This window comes from Rhipicephalus microplus, chromosome X (genome assembly GCF_043290135.1).
Source record: "Rhipicephalus microplus isolate Deutch F79 chromosome X, USDA_Rmic, whole genome shotgun sequence".
NCBI lineage: Eukaryota > Metazoa > Arthropoda > Arachnida > Ixodida > Ixodidae > Rhipicephalus > Rhipicephalus microplus.
Window position 1 is genome coordinate 227,698,398 of NC_134710.1, and position 15,362 is coordinate 227,713,759.

General features: G+C 46.2%; 1 protein-coding gene across 8 annotated transcripts in view; it reads left to right on the plus strand.

The window, feature by feature from the left end:
• LOC119187444 (uncharacterized) overlaps positions 1-6,825 on the plus strand; it is a 134,349-nt gene extending 127,524 nt beyond the window's left edge. For 4 of the 8 annotated variants that reach the window (XM_075878726.1, XM_075878727.1, XM_075878728.1 and 1 more), the window contains one exon: positions 1,582-6,825. In XM_075878726.1, the coding sequence (XP_075734841.1) occupies positions 1,582-1,728 (147 nt within the window). In that variant the 3' untranslated portion in view covers positions 1,729-6,825. The remainder of the gene's footprint in view (positions 1-1,581) is intronic. The other 4 variants (XM_075878732.1, XM_037435555.2, XM_075878730.1 and 1 more) reach the window with 3 other exon arrangements.
• The last annotated feature ends 8,537 nt before the right edge of the window (positions 6,826-15,362 follow it).

A 15,362-nucleotide genomic window follows, 5' to 3' on the forward strand; every position in this document is an offset into this window, starting at 1 on the left:
AATCAGCAGAATGCGGCCCTGGCATTGTGTTGTTAAGACTGAAAAGGGGAATGTCACACCACGTAACTGCCAACATCTTGTCGTAACAAATGATTAGTTCAGTAGTTCTGAGGAAGGAGTGTTCGATGAAGGAATAGACTGTGAGGAACTGGCACAACTTTCACTACAGGCAGTGCCACTGATGACATTGTCAGCCTATTCTCTGTGGAGATATACCCAAAATAGAAGGCCTCCAGAGCAGTTAGGATATGGTGGGAACTTCGTTAATCACCCGTGACGCTGGTTACCACAGGGCTTGAGGAACTACATTTCTTGCCCTAGTTAGTTTTTCACTGCCCAAAAGATGGGAAGATTCATCAATGTGTGAATGTACGCTTGTTGCAATTGACCATTAGCGGAAATCATTAGCGGAAATTGACCATTAGCGGAAATTGACCATTAGCGGAAAGGCGGCTTTCCTGTAAAGAAAAAAAAAACTCTCGTGCCCAAACTGGTTTTCTCGATCAATCTGCTTTTACCAATCCTATTTCAGTGAAGACAGGCGAGTGTGACAGAACGACTTTGGCCCCCAACAATGACTGTGTGGTTGTCCCTCCTCGAACAAACCCTCAGATCGCATGGCGGGCGACACACTTATCGTTCTAAAGAAGAAAGTTGGGGGAAGGCAAAAACACAATGAGTGAGAAAAGCAGTCGGGGAAAGAGACTTTTTGATTTGGAAAACCTTACAGGAAAGCCAGCTTGGTGATTGCGCAAATGGTCAATTCATTAAAAGCCGGCACTTATTGCGGTGCACATTTCTGTACTTTCTTTAGTTTTGCCTGTTTAAAATTGACCGGGTCATATCCTACTTAGATAAAGGAGTCCTGAAACACTTTTTGGCTAACCATGGAAATAATTCACTGGAAAAGCATATTGCTTCACAAATTAAACGTCATAAAAATTTTAAGAATCCGTCCAGCAAGAGCGGAGTTACAAAGATTTGTCACACGCTGCAATCGCATTCTCTCTTCTCTCGTCCTGACAAAAGTGCTGGTAGCTAAGCAGGGAGGGATGGGAGGGGCAAACAAAAAGCGTCACGCATGCCTCGTAACCTTGAGCGCTTTTTTATTTTTTTTCTTTGAATGCACACTTTTTTTCAGTGCGATCGAGTGCGCACGTGTGGACAAGTGACGGCCTTTCATGGTGATCTCTGTAACGACCGAGCGCACCATGTTCAAATCAGCCAAATAGTGATTTTGGGCTTATTGTGTGATTTGTCAAGAGAAGAGAAAGGAATATTCTGTTGACTTTGGTAATTATTGTGAATTCCAGGCCGCGTACTGCGCTATGATATTTGGCTCGCGTGTTGTTGGGAGCCTCTACTACCGATCGGCAGCGTTTTTTGACCATGTTCAAAAAGTGTTGCAGGGCCCCTTTAGATACACGACGAAACAGAGCCGACTATGTTTGGCTTTTTTTTCTTCTGGGGTGGAGGGAAGAGAATTTTATAGTATTTAACCTGAATTGCTGCAAAGGAGCATAAACTCGTGTGATTGTATTCCAGAAAAGTTTCATTATATTTGGCATAATTTTTTTTCAGTGCCATGCAGCTTTTCGTGACAAGATTGAGAATGTGTCCAAGAGTCTGAGCAACATCACGCAGGCTTTGCGACTGCACAGTTCAAAGCCACACCTGCCTGGCAGGTCTCAGTCAAGTTTGGAACTGCTTTCGCCAGCTAATAAGTAGTTTAGTTGGTGTAAGTTCAGAAGGCTATGGTACATGTGATCCCAGGAATGTGTTGTCAAGAGGTCATCTCTTTCTGTTCGTATATTTTACTTTTCAAACTCATTTGTATTTCAACGTGGTGTTACGCTGAATTGGTAAATTTGGTTTTGTAATGTAATATGCTCATAAGTTCTTAAACTTGACTTATGGACCATTGCAGTTTGGTTTCAGCCAAAGAAATTCTATTCATTTTCATTTATTTTAGTGATAAAAAAAGGGTGGGGGGGCATAACCACCAATCTGCATCGCCTTTTATTGGGACCATTTGCAAAGTTAATGTTGCAGGGAGTAGTAAAACAGAATGAATTAACATGATGGCTGCTTGGAGATTTGGCTCTTGTAGTAATTTCTCCAGTGGCACAAATTGTGCATTCACTTTTGCTCTTGTCCATGGGAGCTTGGTACTTCAGGGGAATTAACTACTGTAGTGTTTTGCGTATTGTGAAGTTTTAAAGGACTGTTATAGTTATGTAGCACTTGTCATTATGGGTCAGCCAGATATTTCTTGTTTCATTATTTGTCCGATCACTGGGTATGTATATGAGTCTGCAATAAGGTAAGGCAGCCTTAGCTCTACTGCATTTCTACCATGTCGCAGAACATACTTTTCATTTATTGCCTTTACTGTACTGTGTTGCAAAAAAAAAAATTTGAGGTTCACTGCGAATGGCAACTGTTGCTTGTCTATTTAGTTAGTTTCTGTTGAGCCATTTGTTGCTGGTTCCAAACATCTGGGCAGTGTGTACAGCTCATAGTTGGTCTACCCACCACATGCTACCATTACTGGTAACTGTCCAAGCTGCAGCTTCTTGTCTTGAGAAGGCACTTTGTGTGCTTCAAGAGGCATTTTTCATTCCAAGGCAGCTGTTTCTGTCAGTTCTACTTTCCCTTCCCTCTTGCTACAAATTTAAGGTTGTGCAGTTGAGTACAAGACAATGTTCACAAATGCTGGAGGCGTTATCTGTATGATGCCTTAAGCAGCTAAATGTAACATAAACATCGTTACTGAAGTGTAACATCAACATATAGTAGATTTATTTTTGAATTGCAGGCAAATGGGCACATTTGCTTTGAGTGGATGCAAAGTTATGGCTTCAGTTAGGTGGCCAAACTCTCAGAAAACATGTTTGACTTATCTGTAGGCATGCTGTCATTTCGTGTTTTCTTGTAAGCTGCTTTTTTCTTTGTGTGTGTCCATTTTTTATGGCGGTCGGCAAGATTACAGTAGCTCGCTTTGTCCACACCATTGAAAAATGTGCTGCTCTTCATTTTTAGAAAAGCATGAAGGTATAAAGCATTTAAATTTCTAGAAGCTTTGGCATGTGTAACTAGACATGTCACAGCTTTGCTGTAAAGGCGAAGCAATGAACGCGATAGCAACAAATTGAAAGGTCAAGCGTAGAATGGGAAGCAGATCGAAACGTGCCCCGCGTTTCTCACTCACACATGATGCACGAAGTGCACTCACAGGTACAGATGAACACAAATAAGCGTCTTAGCTGTTTCTTCGCTGTGTCTGAAAAGCGCGCCCATTTCACAAACAGAAACTATGCAACGAGTGCAGTGACCTTTGTGTGCCCCGTAACTACAACAGAACCGTTCCGGGGAAAGCCCAAGGCATACGATTGATTGTCTCCACTGTGAGAGAAGCGAGTGTGCACGTGAGCGTCCCCTTTCCGCAGGGCAAAGTACGCATGGGAGGTGATAGCGCGCGCCACCGCGTTGTGTCGGTGTGGCGGCGCGCGCTTATTACACCATCTCACTGGTAATGCTGAAATCACGATAGTTTCCCAAGGTGATCATCGTCAGTTGTAAGGGGCAGATATAAATAGCTTGCCTTTTAAACGTTGAAGGAGGTGCTCTTTTGTGGCTCAGTGGCTAACACCTCGCAGTCACAGTTCAGAGGTCGGACGTTGGATTTCGCGTGCCGGAGTCTTTTTCTGGATTATTTTTTTTGTGTTTTCATATAGTAGATGTGTATACATATACAGTGAATGACAGCGACGCCGACGTCAACATCAACGCCAACGCTGGCGGCAAAACCCAGCCGAGAGTGTCCATATAATTGTTATTTCAATAAAAGAAAGAAATTGATGTTAACTTTGTTTCATTCAATAATGCTTTACAGGATACTTTGAGATACAGTTTGAAGCAACTTATTTATGTGAGGTGCACTAGCTTTAATTTTCTGTATTGGGATGTAGAGAGTGAAAGTGGCATCACTTTATAAGATTGTTGCAGTGTATGCATGCAGAACTTGAATATAGCAGCCCTGTTGTGTTGTACAGTTCACCGTAGAAAATAGTTCTATAATATAGCTGTCATTAGTATGTTATATATACACTACATATTTTATTGCAATAGCAATTATATGGACACTCTCCACTGAATTTTGCCGCCAGCATCGATGTCGGCGTCGCTGTCACTCACAACATACGCATCTATATATATGTAAACGCAAGAAAAAAAAATAACTGAGATAAAGACTCCGGCGCGCGAAATCGAACGTGAGACTTTGGAGTCATGAATGCGAGGTGTTAACCACTGAGCCACCGAGGAGCACCTCTTTCAACGTTCAAGCGGCAAGCTATTTATGTCTACCACTTACCGCTGTTGATGGGCATCTTGGGAGGAGGGGAGCTATCTGTTTTCAGCATTATGAGCAAGATGGCACAACGAGCACGCGTCGCCACATTATCCCACGCGTACTTTGACCCACAGAAAGGAGGGGAGTGGAGGCTCTCTCGCGCGCCCTCATCTTGCGGTGGGGAGGATCGTACGCCTTGGCTGGCGTTGGGCTTTCACTGGAACGATTATGTTGTAGTTGCCGGGTGCACAAAGGTCACTGCAATCGTCGCACATTCTCCGTTTACAAAAGGGTGCGCTTTTTATACACAGCAAAGTAACAACTTAAGATGTTTATTCGCCTTCATCTGTACCTATCAGTACGTTTCCTGCGTCATTTGTACGTGAGAAACGCGGGGCACGTTGCTATCTGCTTGCCATTCTGCGCGTGCCCTTCCAATTCATTGCTATGCCGTTCATTGCTGCACTTTTGTAGCGAAGCTGTGACTTTTTTTGTGTTCACTGTTTCAGTGCATGGTGATGCATCACTGGTTTATGTTTATATTTCTCTCATTCTAAGTTGTTGTGTTCTATCATACTCAAATACACGAAGCTATGTACAACATTTTGGTCTAGTATACACAGAAATCTTGTATAAGTGTGTGGATTTGTAAATTTAAGCCTATTATGTTGTTTGAACATTCTCTTTTAGGGAGGAGCAGGCGGTTGAGATTAAGATGGGAAACACATTCAATTTAATGTATTTCTTTTTTTCATCATTGTGCACAATACAGGGCTTTCATGTTAGTGGCATGAATATGCAGAGTAGTGAGAGTTTCTCTTTGTATTTTAAAGCATAATGAAAATGGAACATTTGGTCCGAACTGTTTTGTTGGATCAGCAGGGAGGAACTGCATATTTATTGTTGTAAGTCTGCTATTCAAGCCTTTGGGGAGAAGTTTAAAAGTAAGAAATGAGAAAACGAATAGCTTTTTGATACCACTTCCAACTTATTCCCTCCAGATACCACATAATGAAAGGTTTGCCTATCTACAATCAGACCCCCATGTATCGGATGCATAAGTTTTCTAAGAAAAAAAAAGGGTGACTTGAAGCCGGAAATGTGCAAATCCAAGGTTCATGTGTTATTTTGTATAGACAGCTTTGTGTTGTTTTGTTTAGGCAGCCTTTGATATTGTCACTATTTAATGGTTCCCAACAAGTTTACATGCATGCTTTTTTCTGTGAACTCTTACAGTGTGTTGTTCCTGAGTAGTAACCTCTTCATAAAGCAAAATAATTGGGTGTTAGAGAAACTATGGCAGTAGTTAAAGAATAATTGTGTGTGCCCCATTGTGATGGGTCTACTGTTTATAAATTACAGTGTTAGAATGATCGAAATAATTGTGGTGCAGAAAGAACTCTGTAGTGAGTAAAATAATGACAATAGCTGCTCACGCCGTGGTTTTGTAGAATAGGAGCAGGATATAGCCAGCAGTATTGTTTTGCCATATTGAAATCTCACAGGAGTGGTGGTCAGGCATTGCATGCTTGAAGAATTCAGCAAATGAACCTCGAGCTGTTAATGCATTGCTTCAGGAAGACAGTGCTACAGAAAGCAAGCTCTAAGGTTTTCTATGTGCAGATAGCAACAAATCAGCCAAATTGTTTCAGTATTCTTGTTTTGTGTCGTTTTTGTGAAGTTTTGTTCTGCAGGGATGCGAATGTTCTAATAGAATGCAGGGTTTTGCCACAACAAGTAGAGGTACCTGTTTTGACGAAAAGTGACCACCGCAACCACCGTGGTGCCGTCTGCCGTAGTTAACTACGCAATTGGTCAACTGTTCAGTTGCAAGCTTCGTTGGGTCCTTTCAGTCTTAGAGGTGGGGATCGCCAGAACGTATCGCGAGTGTGACGTGCAGACGCCTTTCCCAATTGCGGGGCAAAACACGACGCCCCTCTGCAAGGCAGTGTGGCACTGCCGATGAGTGAACTGCTCACATAATTTTTTTTGGCTTTCTGTTTCCTCTATGCCAACGCCGCTTGTTGGTACGGCAGCGACGTGGCTCTGGGACTGATAGGCGTTGCTTATGGCCCTCCGTGGGTGTTGACCAGCACAGCTTGTGCGCTTAAGCTAGTGACGGTGGTTGTGAGAAATTCCAGTGTCCGCGCTAGGCTGTAGAGCGCTTTCAGGCCACATCAGCATGGTGTGGAAGCGCCGATCTGGGTTTTGTTTGCGAGAAAAAGATCGCGTGCAATCGTTTTCTTAAAGGTCGGCTGTAAGTACCAGGGTGGTTGTGGACACGTGGACGTCGCGTTCACCTTTTTTTTTAATGTAAGCTTGACATTATGCTGAAGCGCCGGGTATGTAAAACTTGTTCATGCTCGGGTGTGCGGATTTTTGCACCTTCACGATGACACAAGCTTTGGTGGTCAGATTTGTTCATGATTTTGTTTTGTCGATGTAAATAAAGAGAAGCTTTTTCCTTGGAACTTGACAGATTCAGCATACGTTGTAATAAATGCTCACCCTATACTTAGGGGTGGGTGGGTGGAACTTTCTGTGTTGGAAATTGTGGGCCGCTGTTTCTAACATTGATGAAAAGTGACGCTCGAAGTAATTTCGAAACTACAACCACTACAGTGTGCTTAAGCAGCTTTCCATTTCTTTAGAGCAATGCTGCAATAAGAAACTGTGATGTGTGGTGCGCGTTCAAAGTGCGCGCCTTCGAAAAGTGCGCGTCACGGAAAAAAAAAACAAAAGGAGAAATACCAGAGTGCACGTGCGGTGCTGCTTAAACAAGAATGACGACGTTAAAGAGCGTCAAGCACGAGGATGCGTGGCAGGACGTGAAGTAAACAAAAGGTAAAACATCCAATGGGCAGCGAACACGGAGATTTCAAGGCCCAATGGCTTGACACCACGAAACAGCAGTATCTCCAATGAGAACGAGACAAGTGGGCCAGAGCTGAAGCAGGAGCCTGGGGGGACCAGAGCAAGGGGAATTCGAGGCAGGCAGTGCAAGCGGAAGGTCGTCACCGGACCGGGCGCTGAAGATGGGCCGTTGGGTTCCGGACCTGAGCCTACAGGACTTCCACCGGCCGGGGCCTCCTGCTGTCGGGTTCCCGCTCCAAAGGACCGTGGCCATCCGGTCCTGAACTCCTTTCCAGGGCCTGCGGACTTTGGTTCCGGCAGGCGAGCTACAGCCGTCGGGCTCCGGGCCCGAGCTGTGCGCCCAGCTGCTTGACTAGGTCGACCCTAGTTCCCGGACGCGTCGCCACCAGCCTGCGTTCTCCCGTCTCCGACGTGTCCACGCTCCTCAAGCCGAAACCATCACGATTTGGTAGGGCTTTTCGACGTGTCGCCAGCAGCCAGCGTTCCCTCGTCCTCGTCCTCGTCCAGCCCACGCATTGACGCAGGAGTCACGGCGTTCCGGTTTCTCATCACCGCCGAAAACCAACTTGTGGGTGAGACTGCACCGATACTCTTGCGCTACTCCCATCACTCAGCCTCTTTCGAACGTTAGGTTTAGTTACTGACTTTGAACGTTCTTGTTGGGTGTTTACAGATGTGTTTCGTCATGTCCAGTCAACTGTTTATTAAGTGTTTTGTTTTGTGAGGAATCTTTGCCTTTTTACTTTTCAATTAAACTTTTTTGTGTGTTTCTTGGAAACCGAACGGCTTTGTCCTTATTAACAAAACTCTCTGAGGCTCAGCCCGGGAGAAAAACAAATCAGCAACAAGAAACCTGCATCACAAATTGGCGTCCGCAGCGACAGGACAAAGTCGTTTGTTTTTCCAGTAGATTTTTTGACGCGGTTAACACGATGACGAACACGTGGGAGTTAATTGAGTTGGCGGATAAAATGGGACTGACGGGAGCGGAGTTTAGAGTATGGTACGAGGAGCGGATGGAGAGGGAGCGTGAGCAACGGGCTGCAGAACGAAAGGCGGCGAAGGAAAAGCTTGAATTGGTGCTTAGAGCTAAGAAGGAGGAGCTAGAGCGCGTAACGCGTCAAAATAAAGTGTTGCTAGAGCGTCAGACACGCATACTGAAGCAGCAGCTCCAATTAGAGAGGGTGGACTTCGAGCGGCGACTCGAGCTTGCGATGGCGAAAAGGGGGCAGCTGGCGATGCAGAAGGTCGAGCAAGCGGTGAATGTTTGCTCCGATAGCAGCGTTTGCTGGAGGGAAGTCGATTCCTGCAAGGTTGGCCTCGAATCTCGCGACAGCCTTACTTCGGAGCGAGAAGCTCAGATAGAGGAAGGCAGAGAGGTGGACAGCCAAGAAGGCAGGAGTCATGAGGAGTTTGTTGAAGCGACGGAAAGCTTCTCTGGCTGGGAACATATGACTTCCGTTAGCTGCTTGGGGACCTCTGAGAGGCCAAGCACCTATGAAGAAGAGCGCCTGGATATGGGCGACCTAGAAGCTGTGGAAAATGTTGTGGAGCAAAGCTTCGATAGCAGGGAACGAAGAAGCTCCATTCAGAATGAGGTGTGTATCAGAACGTCTCAGAGGCCGAGCACATTTCGGGAAGGGGTAGGGCTACCTCTCAATAGCTCCATGGAAGGAGCGCTAGAACGTCATTGGGAAGATGGCAGCGAATGCCATGAAGGCTCTGATATAGTGGCCACTGATTGTTTTGTACCGACAGAGGTAGCAGCAGGCACCACGTCAATGGTCCTAGACCATACATATATCTCACTCAGAGAGAGAGGGGATTCTAGTTCACAGGATAGCGTAACTGCTATTTGTCCGAGAAAACACGATGGGAGTGCTGAAGCACTCTTCAAAATAAACAGTATCGAATCGGAGGTGGGCTCGATAGTAGGTATGGAGAATGCCAGACAGGGTCTTGAACCTGAGAACGTGATTGGTTTTGAACCTATAATTAAGTCCACTCAAGATGAGCTGTATAATGACCGAGCACAACGGCATCCCTTCTCAAGAATCCAGGAACCTCACACGCTTGTCGGAGCGTTTGGGCTTGCTGAGGGCACCCCGAGCTTGTGTTCATTAGATGGTGAACTAAAAGAAAGCATTTGTGTGAGAGATTGTGGCATTTGGACATTCGTGTCTCAGTGCGTTTCGTGTCGACGCCGACGGCTCGAGACCGCGCCCTGTTCCTCTGTGACCGGTAAGCGTTCATGTGGCCGGCGGGGGCGCAGACACGCGTTTCAGCGAAAGTGCATAAAAGCATGTTTGCCACAGTTACTTTCGAAACGTGCGAGAAGGGCAGTGCGTCTGGTTTGGGACGCGATAACCTGAGTGTAGGGTTAGAAAACCGGTAGCTCTTTCTGGACTTCGACTTTTAGATGCGGACACAAGTAGCTTTGTCCATAGTCGATTTTGTAGTAAAAAGGTTTATTCCGGGTTTCAGAACTTTTAAATGCAATTGGGTGAATCTAAAGTTTAAGTGTGGACATTTGGACGATGTAGCGAACTGTAGCCCGGTGATGTGTTGAACTGCGTGGTGCAAATATGTGGTTTAATTGTGACGTAGTGCAGAACGCGCACTCATCGGCAGTTTTTTTTTTCTAAAAAAAAAACTTGAATAAAAGGGGGGCGTATGTGATGTGTGGTGCGCGTTCAAAGTGCGCGCCTTCGAAAAGTGCGCGTCACGGAAAAAAAAAACAAAAGGAGAAATACCAGAGTGCACGTGCGGTGCTGCTTAAACAAGAATGACGACGTTAAAGAGCGTCAAGCACGAGGATGCGTGGCAGGACGTGAAGTAAACAAAAGGTAAAACATCCAATGGGCAGCGAACACGGAGATTTCAAGGCCCAATGGCTTGACACCACGAAACAGCAGTATCTCCAATGAGAACGAGACAAGTGGGCCAGAGCTGAAGCAGGAGCCTGGGGGGACCAGAGCAAGGGGAATTCGAGGCAGGCAGTGCAAGCGGAAGGTCGTCACCGGACCGGGCGCTGAAGATGGGCCGTTGGGTTCCGGACCTGAGCCTACAGGACTTCCACCGGCCGGGGCCTCCTGCTGTCGGGTTCCCGCTCCAAAGGACCGTGGCCATCCGGTCCTGAACTCCTTTCCAGGGCCTGCGGACTTTGGTTCCGGCAGGCGAGCTACAGCCGTCGGGCTCCGGGCCCGAGCTGTGCGCCCAGCTGCTTGACTAGGTCGACCCTAGTTCCCGGACGCGTCGCCACCAGCCTGCGTTCTCCCGTCTCCGACGTGTCCACGCTCCTCAAGCCGAAACCATCACGATTTGGTAGGGCTTTTCGACGTGTCGCCAGCAGCCAGCGTTCCCTCGTCCTCGTCCTCGTCCAGCCCACGCATTGACGCAGGAGTCACGGCGTTCCGGTTTCTCATCACCGCCGAAAACCAACTTGTGGGTGAGACTGCACCGATACTCTTGCGCTACTCCCATCACTCAGCCTCTTTCGAACGTTAGGTTTAGTTACTGACTTTGAACGTTCTTGTTGGGTGTTTACAGATGTGTTTCGTCATGTCCAGTCAACTGTTTATTAAGTGTTTTGTTTTGTGAGGAATCTTTGCCTTTTTACTTTTCAATTAAACTTTTTTGTGTGTTTCTTGGAAACCGAACGGCTTTGTCCTTATTAACAAAACTCTCTGAGGCTCAGCCCGGGAGAAAAACAAATCAGCAACAAGAACCCGCATCACAGAAACATTGCTATCGTTTTCTAAATATCAGTTAGACTAGTAGATAACGGGTTGTATATTCGCTTGTACTTTTTTTTGCTTAGTTCGAAGGCTCATGGGATGTTTTGTTTCTGTGTGAAGGGTATCTTAACCCCTTTGTGACGCCTTAGTTTCGTGATGAAAATTTTTGCTTAAAAACTGAAGGACAGCGTTTAGGATGACCTGAATCTTTCCAGCACGGTGGTCGCCCCAGGTAACCATATTTTCTTCATTTTTGCCTTTTGAAACGTGTAATTAAGCCTCGTGGGTCGGATTTTGAATGGCGTATATTTCAAAGCTTTTGGCAATCTGACAGAGAGAATGCTACTTCATTTGGGCTTCAATGTGACATGTTATGTTTGATTTCTTCCGGCTACCGTCGTCATCAAGCACGCTAGACAGTTTACTTGAGATATTCTTATATAGATGTAAAATTTCTTCATTGACGTATGCATGTGAATCAGGGAACAAACCGGGATTAAGGTATCATAGTTGAAATCAATAAGAGGAAATGGACATGAGCCGGGCTCGTAGTGCGTAGGCAGGATAACTGCTGGTCATTAAGGGTAACTGACTGGATTTCCAGAGAAGGCAAGCGGGTTAGGGAGAGACAGATTATCTGGGCAGATGATATTAAGAAGTTTGTCGGTATAAAGAGGCAGCAGCAAGCACAGGACCGAGTTGACTGGCAGAACATGGGAGAGGCCTTTGTCCTGCAGTGGACGTAGTCAGGCAAATAATGATGATGGTGAAAAGTTTCTATTGTGTTGTGAAAGTGCAGGAGAGCACGTTCTGTGAGTAGGGAAACTGGCAGTATGTGAAGTATAATTCTGTGTGCCCCATTCTGACAGGTCTACTGTTGGTAAATTACAGTATTAGAGTGATCAAAATATTTGTGATGTGGATAACTCTGTAGTGAGTAAACAAATGACAATAGCTGCTTATGCTGTGGATTTGTAAATTTAAGAGCAGTATATAGAGGACTACAGAAAGGAAGAGGTGTAGTTTCACCGAAAGTGACCAGTAGACCCTTACTGTATGGTGGTTACCTCATGTGACCATCTAAGTACTATAATTACTAATTAACAACTATAATTGTCAATTTTTTGTTTCTTGCGAGAAAACTATTTTCTACGAAAAACATTACAAATTTTAAAAGTAAAACTCTATTTCCTACAAAAATGGAGTTGTGTGCATGAAAGAGTTAATAAAATGTTTGACTCCATTTTCGAGGTTCCGAGAAAAAAAAGTATATATATGTACCAATATCTTTAAAACATAGCATAAAAAGTGATACATGTGTGTGCCCCCGTCCTCGGGCGGTAATAAAATATTTTTAACAGCAAAACTTTAATTTGATGGGGCTGTTTAATTTTTGAATGGTTTTGAGCATTCAATGCCTTGCAGAACTTTGTGTTTGCCCCGTAGATAGCTACTAAACAGTTAGGTGACCTGCGACAGGTATACATCAACCAACGCACCCGCCATGGTGGTCTAGTGACTAAGGCACTCGGCTGCTGACGCGCTGGTAGCGGGATGTAATCCTGGCCGCGGCGGGCGCTTTTCGATGGAGGGGGAAATGCTTGAGGCCCGTGTGCATGCATAGACTTAGGTGAACGTTAAAAAATAAATTTGAGGTGGTCTAATTTTCGTAGCCTTCCACTACCGCGTCTCTCATAATTGTGATGGGTTTGGGATATTATACATTAGCCAACGTGATTTCACAGCTACAGTAATTCATCATCATCCTGACTACGCCCACTGTAGGGCAAAGGCCTCTGCCATGATCCGCCAATCAACCAGATCTTGAGCTTCTGCTGCCACGTTGCCTGCGAACTTTTTAATCTCATCGGCGCGCCTAACTTTCTGTCTCCCCTCTTCGTCCGTTTGCCTTCTCTGGGAATTCAGTCAGCTACTCTTAAGGCCCAGCGGTTATTTTACTACGTGCACATCTCCTTGATTTCAACCATGATATCCTTAACCCTGGTTTGTTCCCTGACCCACTGGGCTCTCTTGTTATCTCTTAAGGTTACACCTATCATTTTCTTTTTCATCGCTCGCTGCGTCGTCCTCAATTTAAGCTGAACCCTCTTCGTAAGCCTCTAGGTTTCTGCTCCAAAGGCAAGTATCGAGAAGATGCAGCTGTTTTAAGAGTAATTCCACGCCAACTGTCCCAACCAGGGCACTCGCCAAAAATCAATTTCAATCAAATAGTTTGAGAAAGTTGCGCACATATAGACTTTAGTTCTAAAGTATTTTCCCAAGATATTTGCAGTGGGGAAAATTCCTTGCACCCGTCACCACCATTTAAAATTCAGGGAAATGGTGGAAAACCAAGTACGAGAAAGGAAAACCTATAAATTTACGGCTTCGCGCATACTTTTAGTACTTGCTTTATTGCGTTTTTCAGAGCAACGTCATTTTATTATAAAAAAGTTGCGCGTGATAGCTTGAAAGTTTTCGCACATAAAAACGTTTGCACATGACAGTACACGGCTGTCACTGCTAGATACCACGTCGAAACAACATTTACATGGTTTCCATAAACGCCAACAGAGCACATCGATAGAGTATTCGGCTTCATGTCGGCAGAATGAGACTTATCTCGAGGCACACGTCGTACATGGCTTAGGCGTCCTCGTCTTCCGTCGTCTGCTCGACATCATAAACTTGACTAACGAGCTGTACCCCTTCTGTTGGATTCGCTTCTCGAAAGTGCTTGTCCAGCTCGTAGATCTTTATGAAGCCTCACCACAGGCGGTGCATTGTGAGGTGGTGGTGGTGGTAGTGGTTAGAAGATGAGAAAAGGCACCTAATTTATGCAACCAGACCGGGAGCACGGCGCAGTGCCTGCGGCGAAGGGAAAAGGGAGAAAAGTGGAAAGAAAAGAAAAGATTAAGTGAGCAGTGGCACGGTCATCATCAACACGAGCAGCAAAGTAACTGAAACGCAGCGCGCGTTCTCTGCACGAGCACGTAAGCGAGTGGCAGCGATTCAGCGGGAAGGGAAAACGCGCGTATACATCCACGGTTTCTACTTTTCTACCATAGATGGCTCTGCCCGTCAAGAGTCGAAGTGCCATCATGCGTTGCATTAGCTTCCTATGGGGTAGGGAGTGAGAGCGGAGAGATAACACTTACCGGCGCGTGGACACCAACAGGCGCCTGACGTGCTCCGACTAATAAATGCATTCACATTGCGTGTCAGTTCAACCGACACAGCAGACGCGGTCAAACCAAACCAAGACAACACACATTTATTTTACTACTTTGAGAACGACGATATCGTCAGCCGAATTATTATAACATCAGTTGGAATCAACCCGGTAAAACAGCCTTACACAAAATCACGCAGCGCTTAACATCACAAACTCAAGACCGCTCAAACGGCGTCGTCGCCAACGCTAGACTCGCCACGCGGGTCTCCGGCAGACGGCCCGCGGTGCCGTGCACTGGGATCCCACTGCGAGAGACAACCGTTCGCACCGAACGCCGCCAGAGAAAGAGACTCGCTCAATTCTCCCCTGCCGCCACTTAGGCTTGCCGCAAAGGGTCACCGTCTGTGGTACCAATTTAACCTAGATTATGATAGCGGTAATCAACGCTCGCAAACACAACGCCACCTACCGCTCAATAGTTGTGACTTCAAAATACGGCTTCTGCATGAGACATATCCGCCACGCGGCGCAAACAATTCTACAGGGGGCGTGAGCACCCCCACATTCCCCTAACCTTGATTCAAATCATATCCCTAGGAGAAAAGAAATGAGCTACACAAGCTCTAACAAAACAATGACAACCCATGTCCCTACGTATTGTCCGTGCACCACGACACCACCGCCGGTTGACACTGCTGCACTGTCTGGCTTGACGACTTCACCTCAGTACCAGTCCCGCAGCAGTAACGTTGCCGTCGGTACGACGAACCATCACTCACGCCGACACGTTTTCCGGTTGCGACCAGCACTCACGAGAGCGCCGGACTGCAGGCAGTTGCGCAGGTCCCAGGCATGTCCATCGCCTGGCCTCATGACCGCATTCCTGGCCAGCGGCGCTGACGATGCGCAGAAGACAGCCAGCCGTGGGTTACGTCACTCCCGCTGCGCACATTCCAAAAACTTGAAAGAACAACCCAGTAGGGCATAGAGATTGGAGTTTCGGGCTCCTCGCCCACGTGGTACGATGGTCAATACTGCTAGCTAATACATCGGCGGAGGCCGAGACGCCCAACAAAAATAAATTAAAAGTCGCTTTTCCTAACTCGTGCATCGCAAGATAACAATAAAAAAGTGAGGGAAGCAGAGTGCGTTAACACTTCAACGCCACGATCTACGTAGTTGTGCTACATGCGACAGGCGGCTGTGCAGAGCTTTAGGCCTA